The sequence below is a fragment of the Pogona vitticeps genome, chromosome 5 (genome assembly GCF_051106095.1).
Source record: "Pogona vitticeps strain Pit_001003342236 chromosome 5, PviZW2.1, whole genome shotgun sequence".
Lineage (NCBI taxonomy): Eukaryota > Metazoa > Chordata > Lepidosauria > Squamata > Agamidae > Pogona > Pogona vitticeps.
In genome coordinates this window covers 25484330-25510052 of record NC_135787.1, presented here as the reverse complement: position 1 = coordinate 25510052, position 25723 = coordinate 25484330, and the positions used below count along the sequence as shown (strand labels likewise).

At 41.4% G+C, this 25723-nt stretch overlaps 1 protein-coding gene and 1 long non-coding RNA gene across 4 annotated transcripts in view; both read left to right on the top strand.

The window, feature by feature from the left end:
* ELOVL6 (ELOVL fatty acid elongase 6) overlaps positions 1 to 5120 on the top strand; it is a 92097-nt gene extending 86977 nt beyond the window's left edge. The window contains exon 4 of the mRNA XM_020808851.3: positions 1526 to 5120. Coding sequence (XP_020664510.1) covers positions 1526 to 1950 — 425 coding nt within the window. The 3' untranslated portion in view covers positions 1951 to 5120. The remainder of the gene's footprint in view (positions 1 to 1525) is intronic.
* An 11335-nt stretch (positions 5121 to 16455) lies between these two features.
* On the top strand, positions 16456 to 21102 carry LOC110087279 (uncharacterized). Of its 3 annotated transcripts, none has more exons than XR_013536860.1 (3): positions 16456 to 16522; positions 19264 to 19305; positions 20960 to 21102. It is a non-coding gene; the product is annotated as an uncharacterized LOC110087279 (long non-coding RNA). The 3 variants fall into 3 exon arrangements; XR_013536859.1 differs by having other exon boundaries at positions 16460 to 16522; positions 19261 to 19305; XR_012087770.2 differs by lacking the exon at positions 16456 to 16522 and adding an exon at positions 16812 to 16947.
* The last annotated feature ends 4621 nt before the right edge of the window (positions 21103 to 25723 follow it).

The window sequence follows — 25723 nt, the reverse complement described above, 5'->3', positions numbered from 1 at the left end:
CCAGAGGTTGGGAGTTTGATTTCCCACTGGGGATCCCTGGCATGGGCTGGACTTGATGATCCATAAGGTTTCTTCCAGCTCTGCAATTCTAAGATGGTGATGATTACTTTCTAAGATGATGATTACCTTCATTGCAACTTGGTAAAAGGCTCTCTTATACCTGTTTACTTAGAGGTCACTGCAAATTTAATTGGAATTGATGAAGCGTACTTGCATGAGTTTTAGCAGAATTTCATGCCATTTTTAGTACTTGCCCTTTCTGTGAAATGTCATGTAAATGGTAACATAATTCAGTTCTGTTTAAAAAAATATCAGCCTACACATAAGCCCTTATCACAGAGTGACTTGCTCTATAGGTTTGGCAAGGTACTCACCTGGAAATAATGTTTGCTTGCCCCAGGCGAATGACAAACTAAATAGCTGCTCCAAATAATGCTTGTTTTCATGTAAGCAGGAGAGAATTCTTAGCAATCTTTTTCTTTACCCCACAGAAAAGGAAAGCAAACATGGCAATACTAGGTTCTTCTGGAGGTTGGTTTTTCTAACCCTAATTCTGGTTTGTGACAACATTGTCTGAATACTTAGATAGAAGCAAGCCCTAAAAATTACTCACATAACTAAGCTCTAAAATAGGCATATACTTTCACTGCAGCATAAACCATGTCCTCCTTCAAGTATTTTATAAAGTTTCTTCCCAAGCAATTTTAGAAAAGGTATAAACAGCAAACCCATCAGTTTTGGTGCCACTCTGCACGAATATGTTTGTTTATCCTCAGGCTTGTTCAAATGCTTCTAAATGGAAGCAGGAAATAGAGATATGACAGAGCTCATTTTTTTATTTTCAGTGAATTTCTGATGTTCAACCCAATCAGGAAGAAAGAATATTATTTCACGGTTGTTGTTTTTTTGTGTCAAGTGTCTTTGACTTCCTGCTATTTAAACATGAAAACTTACCAATATATAGTTGAATTAGTTTGCAGTTGCATATGAAAATGTGACATAGGATTTCTGTTACTGTTGATGAAGCCAGGGACCTTACTGCTTGTTTAGATTACAGTTTCACTTTTGGCATAGTATGAAGCCCCTGTAAAAGATTTTTTGTGTGTGTATGTTAAAATTTCTGTTTACATCACAATTTACAAACTCCGAAGTACACTAGATTTATAGGATTCATAGAGATGGAGTGTCATGGAATCAGCTAGAATGCTGTTAAATACATTTAAATTTGTGTTATGTGCTTACATGTGGAGGGCAGTTTGAATTAAGCACCTGTCACTTTGAAAGCTGAGATGATTCAGTCCCACGAGGAGGCTGAATTATCTCTTTTACACTTACACTTTTCACAAGGGGTAAGTTGTTCAGAGAGCAATCTGTATCATAAGTGAGAGTCAAAGACATGTTGTGTGTGTATATATTTCACTCTTTATGACACCATAGTGTAATCATAAAGCATCATATTGTTTGTTTTGTAATGTACTGGTGTGTTTACATTCTAATATTGTTTTTCTCATTTTCCCCATCCTAGGAGATACAATATTTATTATTCTTAGGAAGCAGAAGCTTATCTTCCTCCACTGGTACCACCACATTACTGTGCTGCTTTATTCCTGGTACTCTTACAAGGACATGGTAGCTGGTGGTGGCTGGTTTATGACCATGAACTATGGAGTGCATGCAGTCATGTACACGTACTATGCCTTGCGGGCTGCCGGATTCAGAGTCTCGCGCAAGTTTGCCATGTTTATCACTTTGTCGCAGATCACGCAGATGTTCATGGGCTGCATCGTCAACTACCTGGTCTTTGCCTGGATGCAACAAGGCCAGTGCCATTCCCATGTTTCAAACATTGTCTGGAGTTCCCTCATGTACCTCAGCTATTTTGTGCTCTTCTGCCACTTCTTTTTCGAAGCATACATTGGAAAGACCAGAAAAGCACGGAAGGATGAGTAAAAGCAAGAAAATCCAAGATGGAAGCCGCCGCTCAGGTCATCTACAAAACAACAAACACAAAGGAGAAAAAAAAACGGCACAAGGAAACTTTTTTAAAAACAAATGTATGGTGCAACTAAAACTCAGCAGCTAAGAGACAGCTAGGTTTGTTCAAACCAGTAAGTTTATGATCCTGTCATGGTGAGGGCTCACTGAATGATCTCAAATGGCTGCTGTAAGACATCTTCCTTCTTGCGTCTATCTGCTCTTAAAACAAACACACATTTTAAAAAAAACAGCAAAAGAAGATAATGATTTTGCAGAAATAAAAAAAAATTAGAATTATTGTTTCCCTGAGCATAGATGACTTTTATTAAAAATAATTATTTATATATCCTTTCTAACTTTTGTTTTTAAAATGCAAAACTTGAACAAAATATAAGCAGAGGAAACACAGTCTGTGTTGTCTGGACATTTGAAGCTGCCTTGTACCGTCAGAGCAACTAGTCCTGTATTTTCTACTCTGACTAGCAGCAGATCTCCAAGGTCTCGGGCAAATGCCCTACAGCCTAAGTTTCTTTTTTAAGATGGAGAGTCTGGGGATTAGAACCTGGGACCTTGTGCATCTAAAACATCTGACCTTCTGCCAAACTGTGGCCCCCTCCCTAAATGCAACCCGTGGTTTTGCAAAGTTAAATGCTTTTCCCTTCAGTGGTTTGTACATGCAGAAGCCCAGATGTGAAAGTTAAAAGGTTGATTTTGAGTGCCTGTTATAGAGAGTCACTGAAACTCCACTGAAGTGATCGGTTCAGAAGATTTTGTTGACAGGGTGGCTTGGCTTTGGTTATGGTACTACTGTATACCATGCTGTGAGAAGATGTTTTGCACAAGCTAAAGATCTGGTATGAGAGAATTTATATGAGATCCAAATAACTTTTAAGATGCATATCAGAGAAAATTTGGTCTGAGTTTTCGAGTAAAACAGCAAACAGTTAGAACAGTTTAATGTCCAGTCAATGAGTCTTACATTTGTTTGGGGCTAATGATAAAGGAGAGCAAGGGAGAGGATGGATCAGAAGAGTGCTGTACGGGTTCTATATTATTCTGATGACAAAATCTGGATATCTCTGTCTTTCTCGAGGCCACAACTAGCATACTGTTTTCTAAGGCACAGGATGTCCTAAGGTATGGTTGTGGTGGAGTTTGCTTAGCTGGAAAATACCATCAGCAACATTTGTCCAAAGACCGTTTCAGAACCTTGAAGCTCCAGCTCAAGCAAACGCTCTAAGCAGCTGAAAGAATACAGAATAAACATATTTTCCTGTTCATACAACCCAACAGGATCCTTCCAAAAGCCATCTTGTGAACTGCAGCTGTTCTGATAAGGCTGATCTTTGGAAGAAAAGCTGGTACGTAGGAGTGTTGCGCTTATGGATAGTGTCCCTTTCCTTCTGCCTGTGGTCATTTTTGTTTCCAGCTTCTTACCAGCAAGTCACTGAGAGGTCTTGTGGCTTATGGTTCTTTTAATCCTACCACATAAGCCAAGCAGAGATGGTTTGCAGTGGTTTGCAGGAGTACACAACTCATGAGCCATCATAGGCAAAAGAAAATAGCAGCTACCCTAAGCTCAGCACATCTCTGAAGTTACAGCATTAAGTGCAATTTGACTGAAAGGTGCAAAGATTTTTCTTTTTAAAAAATCTAAGTATCTTTAGAGAAGTGTTTTTAGTTTCAGATAGGAACTTTAGTGGGGGAAACTCCCCTAGGGTGTGGAACATATTTTATATTTTTATGAACTTCAAAGAATAGATATTTGCAACCTTAATAGCATTCTGCAGGACTTTATGTGACTTTAGGTAACACTGTGCTTCTGCGTTTGCTTCACAAGCAATGCAAAGATGTTTAAAGTGCCCTCCTCTGGTCACTTGGAGATACTACAATAGAAAGCATCATCATACTGGAAGTTTTAAATAGGGGAAAGCCTGAATGAAGTAAGTGTGCTGCAGTAAATTAACTCTAATGTCCAGAGAGAATCATTCTTACTTTAAAAATGGAATCTGTAGAAAAATATACTGTAGCATCTCAATCACTTAAAAAGACACCTGGTTCTTCAGTCAGCTGCAGATATAAGGACAAAGTAATCTAACTCTGAACCTCAGAGAATTAGCTGAAAAGAGCCATATTTTCTACATGGAAAAGTAGATTGTATTATCTGTAAGATTTCAGTCCTTACAAAGCCAAATAAAATACGTAAGCGTTCCTAGTACTTCAAAGAAACAAGTATGTAAACTTGATGTTATAACTGTGTTAACATAGTATTCTCAATTGTATCAGTTTGATAGTTTTAACCGTTTAGAAGAACCAATTAAAAACTGCTGTTCTAAATAGAAATCATACATGCCTATAACTACACACATAACACATATTATGTGAGTTGTCCAGAATACAGATCGGGGGAGCCGAATCGTTTTTGTTCCAGCTAATGCAAAACGTTGTCAGCTTTCATACTTTATTCTGATACTGTATAATCCACAGTATTTTGTTTTCCTTATTTTAGCTTCAACTGTGCTGTTCTGTCATTCATGGCACAGAGCTGATGTTGTATCCTGTTAGACATAACAAGGGCTTAAGTGTTTCACTATGTGCAGTAAAACTGCTCCATTCTGTATTATACAAATAGTGTTTTTAAGGAGGGAGGGCAAAATTGAAAAGTTCTCTGGGGCTTAATCATGACTGTGAAAAATTGGGGAAGGGAAGGTTTATATCTGTGTCATTTAAGTTATTGATGTTCTGCGATTATACAGTACAACAACAGCAAAATGTTATATTCAGTAGAACATATGACATGACCTTAAATTATAGGATTTCTGTATAAATGGCATTATCAATTAAAATGTGAACAATGTTATTTTACAGCTTGGGGAGTAGATTATATTCCACAATAAGCCTTTTTAAAAACTCCTGCTTAAGTTTTCTTCTTTTTCTAATCTGCAATATTTGAAGCAAACCAAAATCATTGATTATGAAAATGCAAAATTATTGGCAAGCAATAGCAGTTCTCAATTGTGCCATTCATTACTGTGTCTCCCATTTCTCATTAACTATTTCTGTGCAGAGTGATCTCTAGGATCAGCTTTTTCTCATTTATAAATCTGTCTTGAAATAAATGAAAAAGGCATTTCACAAGGGAAGCTGAGAACTGTTATAATTTTTTCTCACCAAAACCTAAGTGATGAACTTCATTGCTTAGGATGTATGCCTGAGCTTCAGTCCTATACACATTTTCCTAGACGTAGTCCTTTTAAACTTGTCGAAACTTGCTTATACATTTAGGATTTTTAGGAAGAAATGTGTTTCCTTCAATTTTACTCTTGCACCAGTAAGTGTAACAAGTCTTCCATGAACTACAGCTTACAAACCCAAATCTGCACATGTATCAGTTTCTCCCCAACTGTGGACAAGGGCTTTCAAGTTATTTACCTGTCTCATTGTCTTCCACCACTTTGTGTCTTATTGTTGATTTGTAAAAAGAAGGGAGAACATTGCTGCAGTGCTTCCTGGGAGTCTTAGTTCTTTGGAAGGTGCCCTCTTCCAAGCCTAATGGGCAGCAAGACTATGACTCCAAAGAGGAAGTGCAGCAGCTTTTATTTTTTATTATTATTATTATTATTATTATTATTATTATTATTATTATTATTATTATTATTATTATTATTATTATTATTATTATTATTATTATTAAATAATATTTTATTTTATTTTATTTTCAATCAGCACCTGGAAGCAAAGGCCAGAGAAGCTGATGGTGCATGTAGATAATTTAAAAGCCTTCCTCTATGGGAATGAAATTTACAAGCATGCAGATTTATTTATTTAGTTAGTTATTTAGTTATTTATTTATTTATTTATATCCTGCCCATCTAGTCATTCGACTACTCTGGGTGGTGTACATCATACAAAATAAATAATTAAAATAACATCAGTATCAAGAATAGAACTCATTCAAGATGGAAAAAATAAAGAAGATAGATCAAATAGTGCCTGGAAGAAAGGCCTGCCTGAATAGCCAGTTTTTTAAATTGGTTTATAAAAATACCCAGCAAAGGGGCCATATGGATCTCCGAAGGTTGATTACTCCATAATCAAGGAGTGACTGCCGAAAAGGCCCAGTTTCTTGTTTTTTTCTTCCAGGCCTCTCCCGGCGTTAGTCTCCTCAGTTGCACCTCCTGACTAGATCGAGTGATACAGGTAGATTTCTTGAAGAGTTCTGGGCATTTCAGTCCAAAAACATGGAAGAACACACCTCTAGTGACAAGTGACCCTTTAGGGTAGTGGTTCCCACTCTTGGGTCCCCAGATGCCCTTGAACTAAATCTCCCAGCTGTGCTGGCCAGGATATCTGGGAGTTGTAAAAGGTGTTGTTCATATCAATTATGAAAATGTTTTAGAAGTGTGACTCAGATTAGAAATGGGGGTATTCGTATTCATATACAAATACGAATATCCGCCCTACAGGTGGTGATAACAAAGGTCCGGCTCCATGGGGCCGGATGGTCTACTCATTATTCCACCGCTGCCGCGAGCTCCACTGAGCCTTCCTATCTCTCCGTTGCTCATGATGGATTAGCCACTCTGCAGCCCGGCAGAGAGGCTCATCATCCCGCCTTCTGCCAGGACTGGCTAATCTATTGCAAGCAACAGAGTGATAGAAAGACTCCAAGGAGCCGACAGCAGCGGCAGAATTGTGAGTGGTCAGTCTGGCACCTGGGAGCAGGAACCTCATTATTTGCACCTGATGTTCGTATTAATATATGAATACGAATACCCCATGTCTAACTCAGATATATACCCATTTAGTGGGATTTAGACATTGCCTAATTTAGACAATTGTATGTATACGATTGTGGCCTAATTCTTCTCTTGTACAGATAAGGAAATATTACAGTAGCAAAAGTAATGATGATGATAGGCATGATCAGGGCAGAGTGGAACATTTTCATATCCCTTAGTTTGAATGAAAAATATTTGAACATAAGATCCCTCCTATTGAAATCCAGAGGTGCTAAAACTACTTCATCACATCTAGAATGTATTTTTCTTCTACTGCTTTGAGTATATTCAGACAGATATGTATTTTACACATCCTTCATGTTCATCTCAAAATATATGAAACAATGTAAGTTATACCATTTGCTTGTAACTATCCCATTGAGTTTGCCGGGATTCTACTTCAGTAATTAAATCCAGATGAGGCAGTCACAAAGGATTCCAGGTATTAGTCTAAAACTAAGATGACACTCATTGTCGTCATTTAGTCATTTAGTCGTGTCCGACTCTTCGTGACCCCATGGACCAGAGCACGCCAGGCCCTCCTATCTTCCACTGCCTCCCGGCATTGGGTCAGATTCATGTTGGTTGCTTCGGTGACACTGTCTAACCATCTCATCCTCTGTCGTCCCCTTCTCCTCTTCCCTTCACACTTTCCCAACATCAAGGTCTTTTCCAAGGAGTCTTCTCTTCTCATGAGATGGCCAAAGTATTGGAGCCTCAGCTTCAGGATTTGTCCTTCCAGTGAGCACTCAGGGTTGATACCCTTTAGTATGGATAGGTTTGTTCTCCTTGCAGTCCAGGGGACTCTCAAGAGCCTCCTCCAGCACCACAATTCAAAGGCATCAGTTCTTCGGCGGTCAGCTTTCTTTATGGTCCAGCTCTCACTTCCATACATCACTACAGGAAAAACCATAGCTTTGACTATTCGGACTTTTGTTGGCAAGGTGATGTCTCTGCTTTTTAGGATGCTATCAAGGTTTGTCATTGCTTTCCTCCCAAGAAGCAGGCGTCTTTTAATTTTGTGGCTGCAGTGATCATGGAGCCCAAGAAAGTAAAATCTGTCACTGCCTCCATATCTTCCCCTTCTATTTCCCAGGAGGTGATGGGACCAGTGGCTATGATCTTAGTTTGTTTGTTTTTTGATGTTGAGTTTCAGACCGTTTTTTGCACTCTCCTCTTTCACCCTCATTACAAGGTTCTTTAGTTCCTTCTCACTTTCTGCCATCAGAGTGGTATCATCTGCATATCGGAGGTTGTTGATATTTCTTCCAGCAATCTTAATTCCGGCTTGGGATTCCTCCAGTCCAGCCTTCCACATGATGTATTCTGCATATAAGTTAAATAAGCCGGGGGACAATATACAGCCTTGTCGTACTCCTTTCCCAATTTTGAACCAATCACTTGTTCCATATCCAGTTCTAACTGTTGCTTCCTGTCCCACATATAGGTTTCTCAGTAGATAGATAAGGTGGTCAGGCACTCCCATTTCTTTAAGGACTTGCCATAGTTTGCTGTGGTCCACAGAGTCAAAGGCTTTTGCATAGTCAATGAAGCAGAAGTAGATAATTTTCTGGATCTCTCTGGCTTTCTCCATAAGCCAGCGCATGTTAGCAATTTGGTCTTTAGTTCCTCTGCCCCTTCGGAATCCAGCTTGTACTTCTGGGAGTTCTCGGTCCACATACTGCTGAAGCCTACCTTGGAGGGTTTTGAGCATAACCTTACTAGCATGTGAAATGAGTGCAATTGTACGGTAGTTGGAGCATTCTTTGGCACTGCCCTTCTTTGGGATTGAGATGTAGACTGCTAATCCTCTGGCCACTGTTGAGTTTTCCAAACTTGCTGGCATATTGAATGTAGCACTTTAACAGCATCATCTTTCAAGATTTTAAATAGTTCAACTGGAATGCCATCACCACCTTGTTGTTAGCCAGGCTTTCTAAGGCCCACTTGACTTCACTCTCCAGGATGTCTGGCTCAAGGTCAGCAACTACATTGTCTGGGTTGTCCAGGATATCTAAATCTGTCTGATATAATTCCTCTGTGTATTCTTGCCACCTCTTCTTGATGTCTTCTGCTTTTGTTATGTCCCTTCCATTTTTGTCCTTTATCATGTCCATCTTTGCACAAAAGATTCCTCTAATATCTCCAATTTTCCTGAACATTTTTCCTTTTCTGTTATTTTCCTCTAGTTCTTTGCATTGTTCATTTGTCTCTCCTTGCTATTCTTTGGAAGTCTGCATTCAGTTTTCTGTAACTTTCCCTATCTCCCTTGCATTTTGTTTCCCTTCTCCTCTCTGCTATTTCTAAGGCCTTGTTGGACAGCCACTTTGCTTTCTTGCATTTCCTTTTCTTTGGAATGGTTTTTGTTGCTGCCTCCTGTACAATGTTACGAGCCTCTACCCAAGATGACACTCATGCCAGGGGGCTAATGCAATGAAATGTTCCTCCTTCCACCCTGCAGCCCTCAGTGTCAGCCATAAACTCACTCTAGAGGATTTCCCAACTCTCTGGATCTGATTATAGGGGTGCATGTAGAGATTGAGGGGCCAGGGTTCCGCTGATGGAAGCAATTCCACTAGCAGAGCCCACTGATTATCAAAGAAGTCTTTAAAAATCAGCATTACCTTAATCTTGGAAGCGACACAAGACATAGTAGACTTCCACCTGTACAATATACTGTACTTTATTGGCATAAGTATAATTCTGATATTTTATATCCCTTCCATCTGGGTTGCACCAGCAGGCAGGGAAGACCCAGACAAATGAGGTGGCTTACCTCAGCAGCTGTGTTCATTGCTCAGGAGCTGCCAGTGCAAAAGGACCACTTAAGGAAGGAAAGTGTTGCACTCCCTGCGACCTCCAGCTCACAGTGTGCTCTAAACTTCCTGCTCACCACTCATCTGTCCTGGTGGCCCAGTCCTTCCAAGGCCATGGACCAGGACTAGTCTATGGCCCAGGGGTTGGGGACCCCAGATGCAGTGGATAGAATGATGGACTATGACTCTGAAGAACACGGTTTGAAACCCCACTTCACCATGGAACTCACTGGAGGACTGGGACTGGTAAAACCGCTCCTTAAATATCTTGCTAAGCTTGAAAGACCTGTTAGTATTGCTATATCAGTTCTGACTTGACTGCACAGAACACACACACATAAGTAATACTGATGGGCTTCTCCATTTTCTTACACCAAAAATCACTTTATATGAGCAATCTAACCTATTGATCCCTGATGCTGGGAAAGTGTGAAGGCAAGAGGACAAGGGGACAGAGGACGAGATGGTAGGACAGTATCATTGAAGCTACCAATATGAATTTGACCAAACTCTGGGAGGCAGTGGAAGACAGGAGGGCCTGACGTGCTCTGGTCCATGGGGTCACGAAGAGTCGGACACAACGACTAAACAACAACCTATTCATGGACCTCAATATCTTGACAATCTACACCTGCAACAGACTTAGGTATGCTTAAGCATGTTGATTTCAATGCATTTAGCTATAGTGTATTTTTTGCTCTCGTAAGTTTGTCCCACCCAAATGGAGAGTATGGCAACAGTTAACAGGAGCTAGGCTGTTCAAGTCTAGAACAGCATTATTTTTTGAACTATACATTTTTTTAAAGTCTTTGTGTAGTAGCTGCTATGTCTCTTGCATAATTTATGGCATTGTGACTAGCTGAATAATGTATTAACCAAGAGTTCTTCTCCAGAATGGTGTGACTAGTTTGCAAGAGAGACATTAGACTCCTATTCAAGTCCACCTAGAAATAAGACCCATTGAGTTCAGTGCAGCTTACTCCCAAGTAAGAGGGTACTTGGTAGATGATCCACAGGGTCCCTTCCAACTCTGCAGTTCTAAGAAGAGGAGGAGGAGGAGTAACCAGGAAAACAAAAATTAAGCATGCCACTCCTAAGGACATTTGACTACTAAGTCACTCAACCTGCACTCTATGTCAATTATTCATAAGTAAGGGGTACTTAACGTTTGCATCCCAGTTATTTATCCACTTTAGAACTGCTTGGGAATCATTCCTTTGCTTTTTAACATGAAGTGTTACTTAAGCTTTTCATCTGTTAAAGAACTGGAACATGCAGCTGAAGTTAAGAAAAAGTTCTCCACTGATTAAAGAAAAATGTTATGTAACTGTATGGATGGCATCTGCACTTTTAACAGATGGATGGTAATCTCAAAGACGGAGGTAGCTTGGTCTCCTTGCTTCATGCTTGGCTGTAATCCCATCTTCAAGTGCTAAGGCCCTGTTCAAACAAGTGGCATACCATGTTTAAAGCAATTAGCTTCCCAGGACTCCATGCATATATAATTTTTGTTTCCACAGAAAATGGCAGATTTATTCCAAGCACTTGCCAAAACCGGGTGAGCCAGATGAAGGGCTAGAAATCTGTCAAAATTACAAACATCTTAAACTACCAGAATCCAAGGAGGGAAGAGTCATGTCAAACACACCCATCCAAATGATGAGTGCTCCAATGCTGGAGGCATTCAAGAGCAAACTAGACACCCATCTGTCAGATCTGCTTGGATTTGTATTCCTGCATTGTGCATGGGATTGGACTTGATGGCTTTCTAGGCCCCTTCCAATTCAAGTATTTTATGATTCCAACTTTTAAAATTATAAACAAATCAGAACTATCTTAACTGAAGGAATGTCTCCTGAGGTTATAAAGTGATGTTATATTTAATGTATTATTTAATAGTGTGCCAAGCGAGAAGAGTTGGGTCCGTCAAAGGGAAACTGCCCTGATATTTAAAAGCCAGTGGGTGGGAAGGCCCAGGGTTAAAGTGCATCAGGAAGAGAGCCCAAGAGAGTGCAGAATCTGTGGCCCTCTGGATGTTGAATAATTTGTGCTTCCATCATCTCTCACTACCGACTGGTCTGGCAAGGGCTGATAGGAACTTGAGTTCAAAAAATCTGAAAGTCCACCGGTTCCTAAATCCTTAGATAGGTCTAGAGATTCAAAGATTTCCACGTGGCACCACAGCTGCCACATGTTCCCTCCCTCCACCTCCCGGACAGCTGCTTCACTCACAAGTGTCCACGTACTGCCTGGGTTGTCCTTTGTCACTAGCTGCCCAGTCTGGGAAGGTGCTCAGGCTTACCTTCCCCACCTCAGTCAATTACTACTCAGATGAGGAAGAAGGATGAAGTTTTTTTTCCTGCCCAGCTGTGGAGTGGTTGGCTGCTGGAGGAAGCAGGGAAGGGAAGCATGAGCTCCTTCCTGGACTGGACAGACGGTGACAGAGAACAACCTGGGTGGCACATGGAGGCTTGTGAAGGGGGCAGCTGTCCAGGAGGAGGGAACATGTGGCAGCTGTGGTGCTGTCCAGATATCTTCCTACAAAAAAGCACAGCTTCAGTTGTGCCCATCTCATACTAAACTGTGACATGGTGCTTCAAAGAACCCTGTTTGGATAATAACTCTATGTATGCATACAGCATCTCATCAAATCAGGAGACAGAAATAAATTCTCAGGATTTGTTCCTGAGTTTATGCCAATAAACCATGATTGTAGTGCCCAAAAGACTGAATACAGTGGTGCCTCGCTTAATGATTGCCTCGCTTAATGAGGACATCACTTGATGATTAGTTTTTTGCTATCACAAAAGTGATCGGAAAACAATGGTTTAAATGGGAAAAATCCATTTCACGCTGATCGGTTCCCTGCCTCGGGAACCGATTTTCGCATTACGACGATCTAAAAACAGCTGATCGTCGGGTTTCAAAATGGCCACCGGGTGTACAAAATGGTCCCCCGCTGTTTTCTAGGACAGATTCCTCACTTTACAGGCACTAAAAATGGCCGCCCCTATGGAGGATCTTCGCTAGACAGTGAGTTTTCAGCCCATTGGAACGCACTGAACAGGTTTTCAATGCGTTTCAATGGATTTTTTTGTTTCGTTTGACGATGTTTTCGCTCTACAGCGATTTCGCTGGAACGAATTAACATTGTCAAGTGAGGCACCACTGTACTTTTCACCCCCCAAAAAAACCCTACTCTTTCCCTGGCCATTTGATCAAAGGCAGTGCAATGTTGCAGTGTGAAGTGCTCTTTTTCAATATTCCTTCCATCCCACCAAGTCCTTCTCAAAAATACACCCATTGGTAACCCATCCATTGGTTTTTGATTTGTACCTCTATCACCAAAATAATTGGTCTGCACTAGGCTATTTTGGGGTTCCTCTCCTAATTATTTTTCTAAGTTCTGCAAACCATGGGGTTTCCAGGAGCATTTTGATCCCTTCTTCTTGTGTATAAATAAAGCCACTTTTGCTACCTATGTATCCACAGTCAGAAGATGAGTCTGGTATTAGTATAGGATAAGAGTTTTGTTTTAACTGTGCTATGTCTCTAGTTACAATGCAGCAAAGAGTCCTGTACCTTTGTTTTGCTGATTCTTCAGAATGTTAGCTGTGACGTAAGTCCTATTGAACTTAATGGACCTCTCTTCTGATAAGAAATGCATAGGGTTGCCTTGTTCACCTCTGGTTCCTCCTTTCCATCAAAAAATGATGGCTTTTAAATCTTGTGGGGGAGTCTGCTTTTGAGTAAACTGTCATTGAGTTTAATAATGCATTATTTAACCATTTCAATTCAAAATCAACATATCAAAGGATACATTTCCACATAAGCAAAACATATTTGAAATTTGTTGTTGTTGTTGTTTAGTCATTTACTTGTGTCCGACTCTTTGTGACCCCATGGACCAGAGCATGCCAGGCCCTCCTATCTTCCACTGCCTCCCAGATTTGTGTCAGATTCATGTTGGTTGCTTTGATGACACTGTCCAACCATCTCATCCTCTGTCGTCCCCTTCTCCTCTTGCCGTCACACTTTCCCAACATCAGGGTCTTTTCCAGGGTGTCTTCTCTTCTCATGAGATGGCCAAAGTTGGAGCCTCAGCTTCAGGATCTGTCCTTCCAGTGAGCACTCAGGCTTGATTTCCTTTATAATGGATTGGTTTGTTCTCTTTGCAGTCCAGGGGACTCTCAAGAGCCTCCTCCAGCACCACAGTTCAAAAGCATCAATTCTTCAGCGGTCAGCTTTCTTTATGGTCCAGCTCTCACTTCTGTACATCACTACAGGGAAAACCATAGCTTTGATTATTCAGACTTTTGTTGGCAAGGTGATGTCTCTGCTTTTTAAGATGCTATCAAGGTTTGTCATTGCTTTCCTCCCAAGAAACAGGCAACTGCAATTATTCATATCCCATTTTTCTCCCAACCCTGGGATCTAAGGTAGCTCACAGCATGACTGAAAATCAGAAGCAGCTAAAAGCAGGAACATGATAATGGTAAGTAATGATATTAAGCAATAATTAAGCAGAATACCATATTGAAACTATCAGATAAAGACTATTTAAAATATGCATCATTTCCAGAAAGGGTGAAGGTATGTCCAGTTTCTACGGCAACTCCTGTTTCTTCATCATTGGCTATTCTGTTTAGAACTGATAAGAACTGCAGTCCAGCATCATCTAGCAGAACCCACCCCCATCTGATTCCAAGTCAACCCTAGCAAAAAAAAAAAAAAAAGTATTATAGTACTGCTAATGTATCAAAAGTAATCATGAGAATTTGATTTGTGTTCTTAACTTTTCACGTTTCCCCTTTTAAAACTATTAGCTGCTCATTTTTATAGCAATCTACCTGGCCACATCTATGGGCTCATCTAAATGAAGCATTTGTTCCCTTCTATGTACCTGATTATGCACTGATGATACGGCTATTTTTCCTACTTAAATTGGTTCCAACAGCAACAAAGAATGCTGGCTTTCTATTTTTTTTTTAAAAAAAAACTATCTCCAGGCAATGGTGTTTGGTTTTGTCTACTTTACTTTGCACACGGGCGGAGTTAAAGTGGCACAAGATTTGGTCTTTGAACATCAAAATTGTTAGTTAATTAGGCATCCTTCAGTCTCGAAAGACTATGGTAATGTGCTCTGTATGGAGGACTTGGAACAGCATCTGGTGTGGCTGAGGAGGCCAATTCAAGAGTGACAATCCCTTCCACACTGAAGACAAATGTAATCTGTCCCCTGTCCAGCTCCCTGATTTTGCTGCTTTTGTGACTTCTTCTTTGCCTCAGCCTGCTGAACAAGGGTCTCTTCAAATTGGGAGAGGCCGTGATGCAACGCCTGCCTCCAGGCTGAATGCTCAGATGTCAGGGTTAGTCCTTCATATAATTACATCTCTTTCTGTATCCCAGGAATACAGAATACATCACGCAGATGCTGTTTGACAGCTGTTGTGGTTCCATCAGTTCTCATCACTGGCTATGTTTGCTAGTGCCAATGTGAGTTACAGCCTAGCATCTAGAGGGCCATTTATCCCCAGGCCCGCCCCACCCCTTGCTCTATCCATGACTTCCACATTCAGGGTCTATGCTGAGAAAACATGCAAAAGGGTAATATGAAAGCTTCTACATAGCTTGCCAGTGCTGCAGAAATAGCTTGATTTAAGTATTCAGTGACTGTGAATAAATGCTTTTTAATTTCAGTAGATGTATACCAAAAATAACACATTTTTGTTTGCATTTCATAGAATAGTGATTAACGTTGTTGCCAGCATAAAACATTACTTACAGAGCACATTATATGTTTTTTTTTAATCAGCTGTAAGGAAACAGTAAAGGCCCTTCATAGGCCACTAGTTATTTCCTCCTGCCCACCTCTCAGATGAACTGAGAGCACCAATAAAAGATGTTTATCACATTAATCAAGGAAATTGGACTAATTGCTAAAGCTGAACCATCTATTTGATAAATAAATAAAGATTAGTAGGAGTGCTGCCCTCTGCTGAAACATGTCGTTTTCATGAGTATGAAGTGCATTGAGCACGTACAGTTTCCATTCATTTTACAGCTGGCAAGTCAGATGTATTCATTGCAAAACCTGAAGACCACAGCACACAACTTTGCTATTTGGTGTTTCAAACCTGCTCTAGCAAGCTACGTCTGTGTCATATACACCAGCCAGAACGGGGTTCAATTTTACTGCAATATTCATAGGGAAGAAGGATATCTGTTTTTCTTTTCCATCTGCATGCAAGTGTTTGTATATGCAAGGAGCACAGGTGCACATGCAAATTTGGGGGGATTCCTACCAGTCATAGAAGCCCCAAGCAAGCTTATATTGGTCCTCTTACTTCACACAGGAAGGGGAAGAAGGGGGGGGGGGAGAGAGAGAGCATATCAGAACTGCTGTACAGAGCCATAACTAGCAGCTTTGACAGCTGGAGCACTTGGCACTGTTTCCCACTCACCCACTTTGATGCACAGGCATGACCCCACCCAAGAAAAAGGAGGAGGAGCATGGGCTGCCTCTTAGAAAAAAAGAAAGTTTGTGCATTTTTGTAAAAAGAGAGAGTAAATGGCTTTTTTAAAAAATTAAACATCAAAGAGATATTTAGTGGTCTAAAAAGGAGAACATTTAGAACAGCTTCATTTTTCAATCTTTTTCACAAAAGCAAGCAGCCTTTTTTGCTCAGCTTTCCTCATGCTTGGTGATGCTTCTTGGCTGTCTTTTCCATTGGAGTTTTATTTGCAATCTTGCACGTGGCCTGTGGTTTGAATGACTGGGAGAGGCCTTTCTGGGCTAAGCTGACTGTCAATCTATCCAGCACTAACCAATCATTTCTTTCCACCTCTGAATTTAAGAGAGCCTCACCTCTCTGCTGAATGTTCTTTTTACCTCTTGTCTTTAGTCTCTTGGAAGTCTGTTTATTTGCCGTTGATCTGTTCACAGCTGTAAGTAAAGGAATGTGTTTATTCTTTCTCCTTACAAAAAGTGTGAGTTGAGACTTTAAATGCCAGTTAATGAGAAAGGGATAGACTATCTTGGGAGCTTGTAGCTATTTTCTGTGAGTACTTCTACTGCACAGCAAAAGGACTTTTGCTAGAAATTCAAAACTCTGTAATGTTTTCCTCATCTAAATACGACTTTGGATACTTTTGCCTTTCTCTGTCTTCCCTCCAATACCCTCTTCCTTTACAGGCTGAATGTTTGTTGAAACCACATTCCAAACGAGTGGTTTCTGTTTTCTCTTGGCTAAGGAGGAGTAGGAAGAGAAGAATCCTCTCAGTGCTCAAGCTCCACTCCTTAGACAAGCAAGAACTAGGTTGCATGTGTCTTCTTTAAATATACAGCCAGAAAAAGAGACTCCAATAAAAAGGTAAAATCATTAGCCAACTTGGAAAACTCTACAGAGAGTTCCTTTCCTTCCTCATCTGATTACAGTGGTGCCCCACAAGACGAATGCCTCACTGGGACAAAAAAACGCAAGACGATTGGTTTTTGCAATCGCTATGGTGCCTTGCAAGACGGTTTATTCTGTGGCCATGCTTCGCAAGATGGGTTTGGGGGGTTTTTTTCCGAGACTGATGGCTTGCCAGACAAATAAATTACCACTGTACTTACAAGGAAGAGTTGGCAAGGAGTACTGAAAGGCAGGATCACATTTTATTTGGTGGTATAGCGCTCATCTGGATTCTTAATAGGAAAGATTCTTATTAGAAAGAATGGTTTAATCTATAAAGATTTTTGCAAACAGAGAAGCTGAAAGCTTCAGACCCAACTAGGGACACCACTGGAAACTCCATAGCACTAAACTTTACTCTGGTACAAAGCAGTACAAAAAAAATAAATGAAGGAGTTTGGGAAGAATAATGGTAGCGAAAGACCAAAGTGAGATAAGAGGAATGTTATCTGGATGCAAGGGAAATTTCCATTAAGATCAGTGCATAACCCAGTACTTCAGGGAGAAGTGTTCCTCCTTCTGGAAGAGCCCTTAGGTTGTCTTAACATTTGAGATACGTGGACTCAAAGGACACATGCACAAGCAGGAGATACTGCATCATCAGGGATAAACCACCTATGCCAGTGATGGTGAACGTTTTTGAGCTCGAGTGCCCAAACTGCAACACAGAATCAACTTCTCTATTTCACACTGCCAATACTGTATTTAAAACCCAAATGCTGAGGTTTTAGCTTAGAAAAAACAACTGCTCCTGCACTGCAAGGGTGAAATGCTTGTTTCCCCCTGCCCAGAGGGGTCAAATAAGTATTTATTAACAAATAAATACTTACTGGTCCTCCAATCCCTCATTGAGCTAGACCAGTTATGGTCACCATTGCACCCTTCCGCTGGACCACTGCACCGGCAGAGGGGAGTGCCGAAATCCAGGATCGGAGAACGGGTATTTTTCTATGGTGACTTAAGGTAGGATCTGTTCTCACTTATCCCAGACTGCAGGACACATGATAAAAGGCCCAAATTACAGGAAGTCAGATTTAGGCTGAATATAGTCTATCCTGGGGCTAATTCAGATTTTCACTCTGCTCACTCGTTTCCCACCAGGCCGCAAGGTGTTTTCTCTTTTTCAACATTTGGAAGAGTTCTGTTGTGGTCATGTCCAGGATGATGGTTTCTACTCACCTGAGGATGATCAGGGGACTGGAAACCAAGCCCCATGAGGAAATGCTGAAAGAGCTGAAAATGTTTAACCTTGAGAAAAGGGGACTGAGGGCAGATATGATAGTACCTCTCAAATACTTGAAAGGCAGTTGTACTGAGGAGAGGCAGGATCTGTTCTCACTTATCCCAGACTGCAGGACACATGATAAAAGGCCCAAATTACAGGAAGCCGGATTTAGGCTGAATATAGAGAAAAACCTCTTAAGTGATAGAGCACTATGACATTGGAACCAGTTACCTTGGCAGGTGGTGAGTGCACCCATGTTGGAGGCATTCAAGAGAAAATTGGTCAACCTTGTGTCAGATCTGCTTTGACTTGGATTACAGCATTGAGCAAGGGGTTGGACCCCATGGCCTTCTACGCGCCTTCCAACTCAATTATTTTATGCTTTGATTCTACAAATTCCACAATCACAGTTGTCACATTTTGCAATGACAGGAGGTACAACATTATTAATGTTTTATTCTAGAGGTGTTAACAATGAATACGCTTATATTTTTAATATTATATTGGGAATATTTGGGAATTTCAGCTCCTTAAGAACATAAGAACATAGAAGATGAGCCCTGCTGGATCAGGCCAAGATCTCATCTGGTGCAGCTCCCTGTATCTCACAGTGGCCCCTCCAGATGCCTCTGGCAGCACACGAGACAACTAGATACCTGTCTCCTGCAGTTGGTATTTGGAGGTACCTCCCTTTTAAACCTGGAGATTATATATCCCCATCATGGTTTGTAACCTGTGATGGACTTTTCTTCCAAGAAACTGTCCAATCCCCTTTTAAAGACATCTAGGTCAGATGCCATTACTACATCCTGTGGCAAGGAGCTACAGACTAATAAAACACAGGGTCAAGAAATACTTTCTTTTGTCTGTTTTCACTCTCCCAACACTCAATTGGAATGGATGTCCCCTGGTTCTGGTGTTGTGTGAGAGGGAAAAGAGCTTCCCTCTATCCACTTTATTCATCTTCTGCATAATTTTATAGTGTATTCCCCTTCTTGTGTCAGCAGGTGTGTGAGTTCAGCTGGCTGTGACTTGATTTCAGCATTTTGGTAAGGAAGCAATTTGTACGGGTATGCATAACACACTATGTATGTACAAATGTTGACACAGGGAGGGATGTTGAAACTAGAAAACACAGTTTCTTAATCAGAAAACACAATCGGAACCCCATATCTGTGGAGGACTGGTTACAAGCCCCTAACAGATGCTGAAAACTGTGGATAATAAAGAACACTATAATAATAACTAGCATGGTAAAAGAGCAAAATCCAAGAATATGTATTTTCACCTATATCACCAGAACTGGTCAACCAAGGGAGCCAGAGACCATGCTATGTCTCCTTCAACAATAGCAATACCTAGTATGCACTGAGGCTCCCTGCAGTGGCCAGCTTGGGGAAATATATTGTGAAAATACCTATTTCTAGTTTTTTTTCCTATTCCTTTTAATTGTTTTAAAAATTTGAGACTACGGATAAGTGAAACTGTGGATACTGATCCAGCAGATACAGGGGCCCTGCTGTATGTTCTGCCTGAGAGAAACAGATATCTACCCAACTCTCAGCAGTACTTTTGCAGAAATGTGCTCAATGCTGACAGGGAGACAGAAAAGAAGCACTTTCTATTTGTAGACATTTTAATTGGCATCCTATTGGCACTTGCATAAATTATGAGTAACTTGCCATGGCTAGCTGCAGCTGGTTGTGGAAGTGCTGGGGTACATCCTGGTTGCACAAATCAGGCACATCATCTTCAGGACTCAGCCAATCCTGAGGCTGCTGCTGCTGCTGCTGCTGCCTTGGGAACCCAACCCCATCCTCCTGGGTCTTTGTCACCTCACAGAGCCCCACCTCTCTGCTTGGCAGATAAAAGGGGCTTGTTGGGCAGGGCAGGAGACCAGAAGGGAGGCCAGTGGCCAGAGGGCAGTCCGGCAGAGAGAGCGGCAGGGGCTGCAGGGGACCCAGCCCTTCTGTGCATGGCAAGTTCTCTCGCGAAAGCAGATGAGCTTGCTAAGTGGGCTTGTGAGTTAGCAGCTCGAGGCTGGCAGAAATCCCTGGCTGGAAGCTGTTTGATGTCGGAGATGGACCAGGGGGAAGTCAGTGGACGTTGGCAGACAAAAGCTGGTGGAATCTCCCTGTGGAAGCCAGTTGAGGCAGCAAGGCGGAGGCCGGCAGAGGTTGGCGGATGAAGCCGGGGGACGTTAGCTTCGTGAAACCAGGTGGCAGAAGCTTGGTGGATATCGGTGGATGGAAGCCCGGGCATGTGTGTCAAAGGCTGGTGGAGTGAAGGTGTGTATGTGTCGGGGGTGGTGGCTGGTGTGTGTGTGTGTGTGTGTGTGTGTGTGTGTGTGTGTGTGTGTGTGTGTGTGTGTGTGTGTGTGTGTGTGTGTGTGTGTGTGTGTGTGTGTGTGAGAGAGAGAGAGAGAGAGAGAGAGAGAGAGAGAGAGAGAGAGAGAGAGAGAGAGAATGGGCTGGCTGGCACTCCATGGGGATGTCATCAGGGCGTGAGTGTGACCCAAGCATTCAGGAGCTGGCGGAGGATGGCTTCAGAAGCGGAGTGGAAGAGTGGATATTCCTGGTGGAATCCAGTGGATGTTGGCAGGCAGAACTTCGGGATGAAGTTGCCAGAACATTGGTCGGTTGGATATACCTGGCAGTGGATGAGCTTGCCCCTTAGTTCTTTTTCTCTCTCTTTCTCTTGCAGGGCCCGAAGCTTCCTCTTCCCCAGGGTGATGCGAGGGATCAGAAGGCAGGTGTCCTGGTGGAGCTGAACCAGGCCGTTGTCTGCACTGAGGATACCCATTTAGCCTCTTTTCAGAAAAATAAAATAAAAGAATGTTTCCAGAATGGTTTTGAAGTGTTGTCTTGTTTGTCAGGGGCTGTCACGGGATTATCTTTCCCATCCCCTCATTATATCTGGGGCCCAATGCCTGGGGTGGGTCTTTGTGAAGTCATGGTGTGGGGCCTTGTGATGTCACAGGAATTGGGAACATAATATTTCTCCATGCATGTGTGAGGGAGTGAGCTAGGCATTGTGGGTTCCCTGTCTGAGCTCCTAAACAAGTATGTTATGTGTCGTGTTGGACAGACACAGAAAGCCAGTGAGCCCTGGTGCCATTCGTAGAGGGTTGGATTTGGGTACCCAAACACCATGGCCGCTCCATAACAATAAACAAGACTTGCTCCTTCCCTTCCACCACTGCTCCTCAGATTTGTTTGCCCAGCCTGGAGATTCAGGGGAGCCCAGCCATTTCCTGGCACAGCAGCTCATACTCTTAGACCTGGCAATCCTCATCTTCATCATCAACACCATGAGCACTCCATGGACAGCTCCTTGCAGAGTACAAGTGGGGAGAAAATATGCCACTTCAAAGAAGCTTCCAGTCCAACCTCTCACTCTAGTGCCACAACCGAGGACATGGAAATGGGCAATGATTTGGAGATGAGCGTACAATAACATTCATGCGGATCCATTCCATGGATAGATGGCAATAATACACTGGTATTGCAAAATCTGCTGCTTGAGGGCAGTGGCTGCCTCTGAGCCTCTACGCAAACAGTACCTTACAAAATTGTCTGCTGTTACCAACAAGTTTTATACAATAAGTCACAGAAATGAAAGCTCCTGCCTCCCTTGTTTTTTTTTCCTATCACCTTTCTTGTCAGAGGTTTATAAGGGAAAATTTTTTCTAGTATCAAAGAACCACTTTGGCTAATTGAAAACTCACTTAAGTTTCTGACAATTGTAATGTTGCTTTGTTGCTTCAAAGAAATCCCACCCAAGTTGCTAAGGTACTGCAGGTGTCAATAATTAAGCAGCCCTCAAGTTGCCAGTGAGGCATGTCCTGAGAGGAACTATGGATTGAAAAATGCTCTTTGTTTCAGGTATTCTTAAATTATCCTGGGAATTGTTGGAGGATCCCTTCAGCTTTTTATTTTATTTTAATTACTTATTTCCCATTTTTCAGTGTTTCCATTCTAACATCTCTGTTATCCACCCCCCCCACTTTCTGTCAACACTGATTCTCTTCATGTTTCACTGTTCAAGAGAATAATTCATACATATCATTACAATATAATTACACAATTACAGTGATATGTATATCACTGCAAGTATCATTACAGTATAATAGAATACATTGATTGATGGGAGATCAAAGCAAACGCTTTGTTGCACAGCTCATAGCTAAACTGTGGAAGTTGCTACCACGAGTTCTAGTGATTGCCACCAATCTGGATGTCTTTAAAGGGGGATTTGATCATTCATGGAGAAACAGGATCTTTATGGCTATCCATCCTGATGACTATTCACACAACTCCAGTAAGGGATGAGGGATAGTTGTCAGTACCAGTTACTGGACAACAGAAGAGAAAGGATGCTATTGTTATGTCCTGCTGGCATCTTCCTTTAAAAAAATAATTTTATTTTCATCAGTCCATTCAAAATAGCACAACAGACCGATATCTATTGCACTACAATAATAGTAAATTTCTTATTCATAAACTCTTATACCTTCATATACACACAATGTTTACATTATCTCTTTATCTTTTCATTAATCCCTTCTATGTCTCATTACTGCATTTTATGTCTAACTGATGCCACTTAGAAAAACCAACAGTCCAACCCATTGTCCATTTGGTTTACTCTATTTTTTCACTCAATATCGGATTTCAACAGACGGTGCCATGTCTTCAAAAATTAACTTGTTTAGTCTTCCTTCTGTATAATCGGACTCAATTAGTCAGTTTCTCCATCAGTGCCACTGTCCGTATTTTATTCATATATCTTTGCAAAAATGAGGTCCTGAGCATCTTTCCAGCACTGCACAATTTCACTCCAAGTTTCCCTTATAAGAGTTGCCAACTATTCTTTATTTGATAATTTTTCATTTCCTCCAGTAAATAGTGGTAATAGTAGTGTTTCACTTAGAACTATTTTATTACTTTTTATTTATTTATTTATTTAGTCAATTGATCATGTCATGCCAGAATCCTGCTGGCAGCTTCCTGTCGGCTCCTCATAGGCTACTGTGGGAACAGAATAAAGATAAGAATATTTCCTTTTTTTGGCTACAGCTCCCAGAATCCAGCAGCCAGTAGGGTGATCATTTGTTTTTATGAGTTGCGGGAGCTCTTGCATACACATGATCATCCTGGCAACTGTGGTCCTCTTGTTCTCTTTTGCTTCTGTCCATCTTCATGTCCCACTCACACACCTCAACCACCCTTGACTGGCTGTCAGCATAGCTAGACACCCTACTCCAGCTGTCTCCTCCCCATTCCTTCCAGGGCCTGTCAGGTTTATGGCACAAGCCTCCGGCATCTTCCTGCAGGTAAGCTGCTGATCAACTGACCTGCCCCCTCTGACCTTGGATGGCAACTAAGAATGGACTACTTCTATCTTGAAACTATGAAGGGGGATCCAGAAAAGTACATTCTCATCTCATAAAAGACCTGTGTTTAGACTGCCTGAACCAAGTGGAGATTGTCATGGTTATGAAAGATTGTACTTGGAATCCATGATGTCAAAGCCATGAAACTAATGTGTCTGCAAAAGATGACATTGCAGTTGAGAAAGACGTGTACAAATAAGTGTTTCAGACAAGCTAAGCAATTTTGTTTGTCCCAAGTGCTTGGATCACATCCACAGGAAGAGAGACACTGGCATGTAAGCCCCTCTGCTATATGGAATCACTGCTGCTCTCAAACAAATTGTTCTGCTCCTGAATGTAAAGTTGTACAAATATATATTGACTTTCAAAATAAATGTAAGACTAATGTGTGGCGGGGGTTTGTAGGCTGTGGCCTCATTAGCTGATGAAGGAAGACTATCTCATAGATTAAGTGCTGGTTTATTCACAGGAAAGAAAACAACTGTTCTGTTTGCGGAGACCTAAAATCATAGAGTCATAAAGTTAGAAGAGACCACTGAGGCCATCCAATCCAACCCCCTGCCACGCGGGAACATCCATCAAAGTACTCCCAACAGATGGCCACCCAGCCTCTGCTTAAAAACCTCCAAAGAAGAAGACTCCACCACCCTTTGAGGCAGTCTATTCCACTGTCAGACAGCTCTGACCATCAGGAAGTTCTTCCTAATGTTCAGATGGAATCTCTTTTCCTGTAGTTTGAAACCATTGCTCCATGTCCTAGTCTCTGGAGCCCTGGAAAACAAACCTGCCCCCTCTTAAACATGACATCATTTCAGATATTTAAACCTGGCTATCATGTCCCCTCTCAATCTCCTTTTTGTAAGGCTAAACATTCCCAACTCCCTAAGCCACTCCTCGTAGGGCATTGCTTCAAATATCTTTTGAATGCTTTCGGACTTGGGCATTTTCTGATCTTAGACAGTTGCAGTGGAGAAAACAGAGTCTTGTTGCATTTTAAAGGCTAAAAAAAATACCATAAGCAATTTCTTACTCTTTAAGGTGCCACAAAACTCACTTGCTGGCATTGATATTTGATCCATATAAATCCAAACGTATAGCCATATGCTTTTCAGCTGTTATTCAGAATAAAAGAGTGTGCTCCCTCTGGTGGTATAATACAGAGAGAAACAGCTAAAGTACAGTACTCTCTGTCCCCCCACCCCCTTTCTATAATAAAAATTTTAGAACAACAGAGCTGGAAGGGACCCTATGGATCATCAAGTCCAGCCCGTGTCAGGGAGGCACAGTAGGGAATTGAACCCCCAACCTCTAGCTCCACAGCCAGCTACCAAAGATGCAGAGTTATTAATTCTTCCCCCTGTCCAGTAATGAAAAAACAGGTCTGGAATAGTTCAGTTGTAATTCTAAACTTTTTTCTTTTTTTCTTTTTTTGGTATAATTACTTGTTATCACTGTTTTTCTTTTTCTCATAAATACAGAGACTGACTCTTATAGGTATTTGATCAGAATGGAAGTGTCCCCCCAAATTTGAGGGGTGAGATGCTGCCTCCTGTGTCTAAAAGCTGCCTTTGCCTACAGGTAGTATATCTGTAACTCTCCTCCTGATTAGAGGGAATGACATGAGAATACAAAGGGAAATGTTGCCTTTTTTTTTAAGGAAGTGTGCATGACCAAGCACATACTGCTTTTAGACAGTGCTAACTTGCCAAACTAAAAATCTGAAAATATATCTCTGAATCTGAAAACTGTAATGTTGAGTAAAATGAAAAGACATTCAAATTCTGTTTGAAAGGAATTGTCGGTGTACTAATTGTTTTAAAAATATAAAGAATTTTGTCAAGTTCAAAGCTTGGAATGATTCTGGCCATACTGGTTGGGAGAGTCTGGGAGTTATATAAATTATCTCTATATCTTTCTCGGCTTCTGGGTAAGAGTAGCATGCAGAGTCATGCACAAAATGAGGACAGATTGAGTGGCTCAGTGTTCATCCAAATACTACATGTAGGTGTTACAACAAGGATGTGCCATTCAGATTTTTTGGACTCCCAACTCCCAGAACTCCCCAAGAAGAA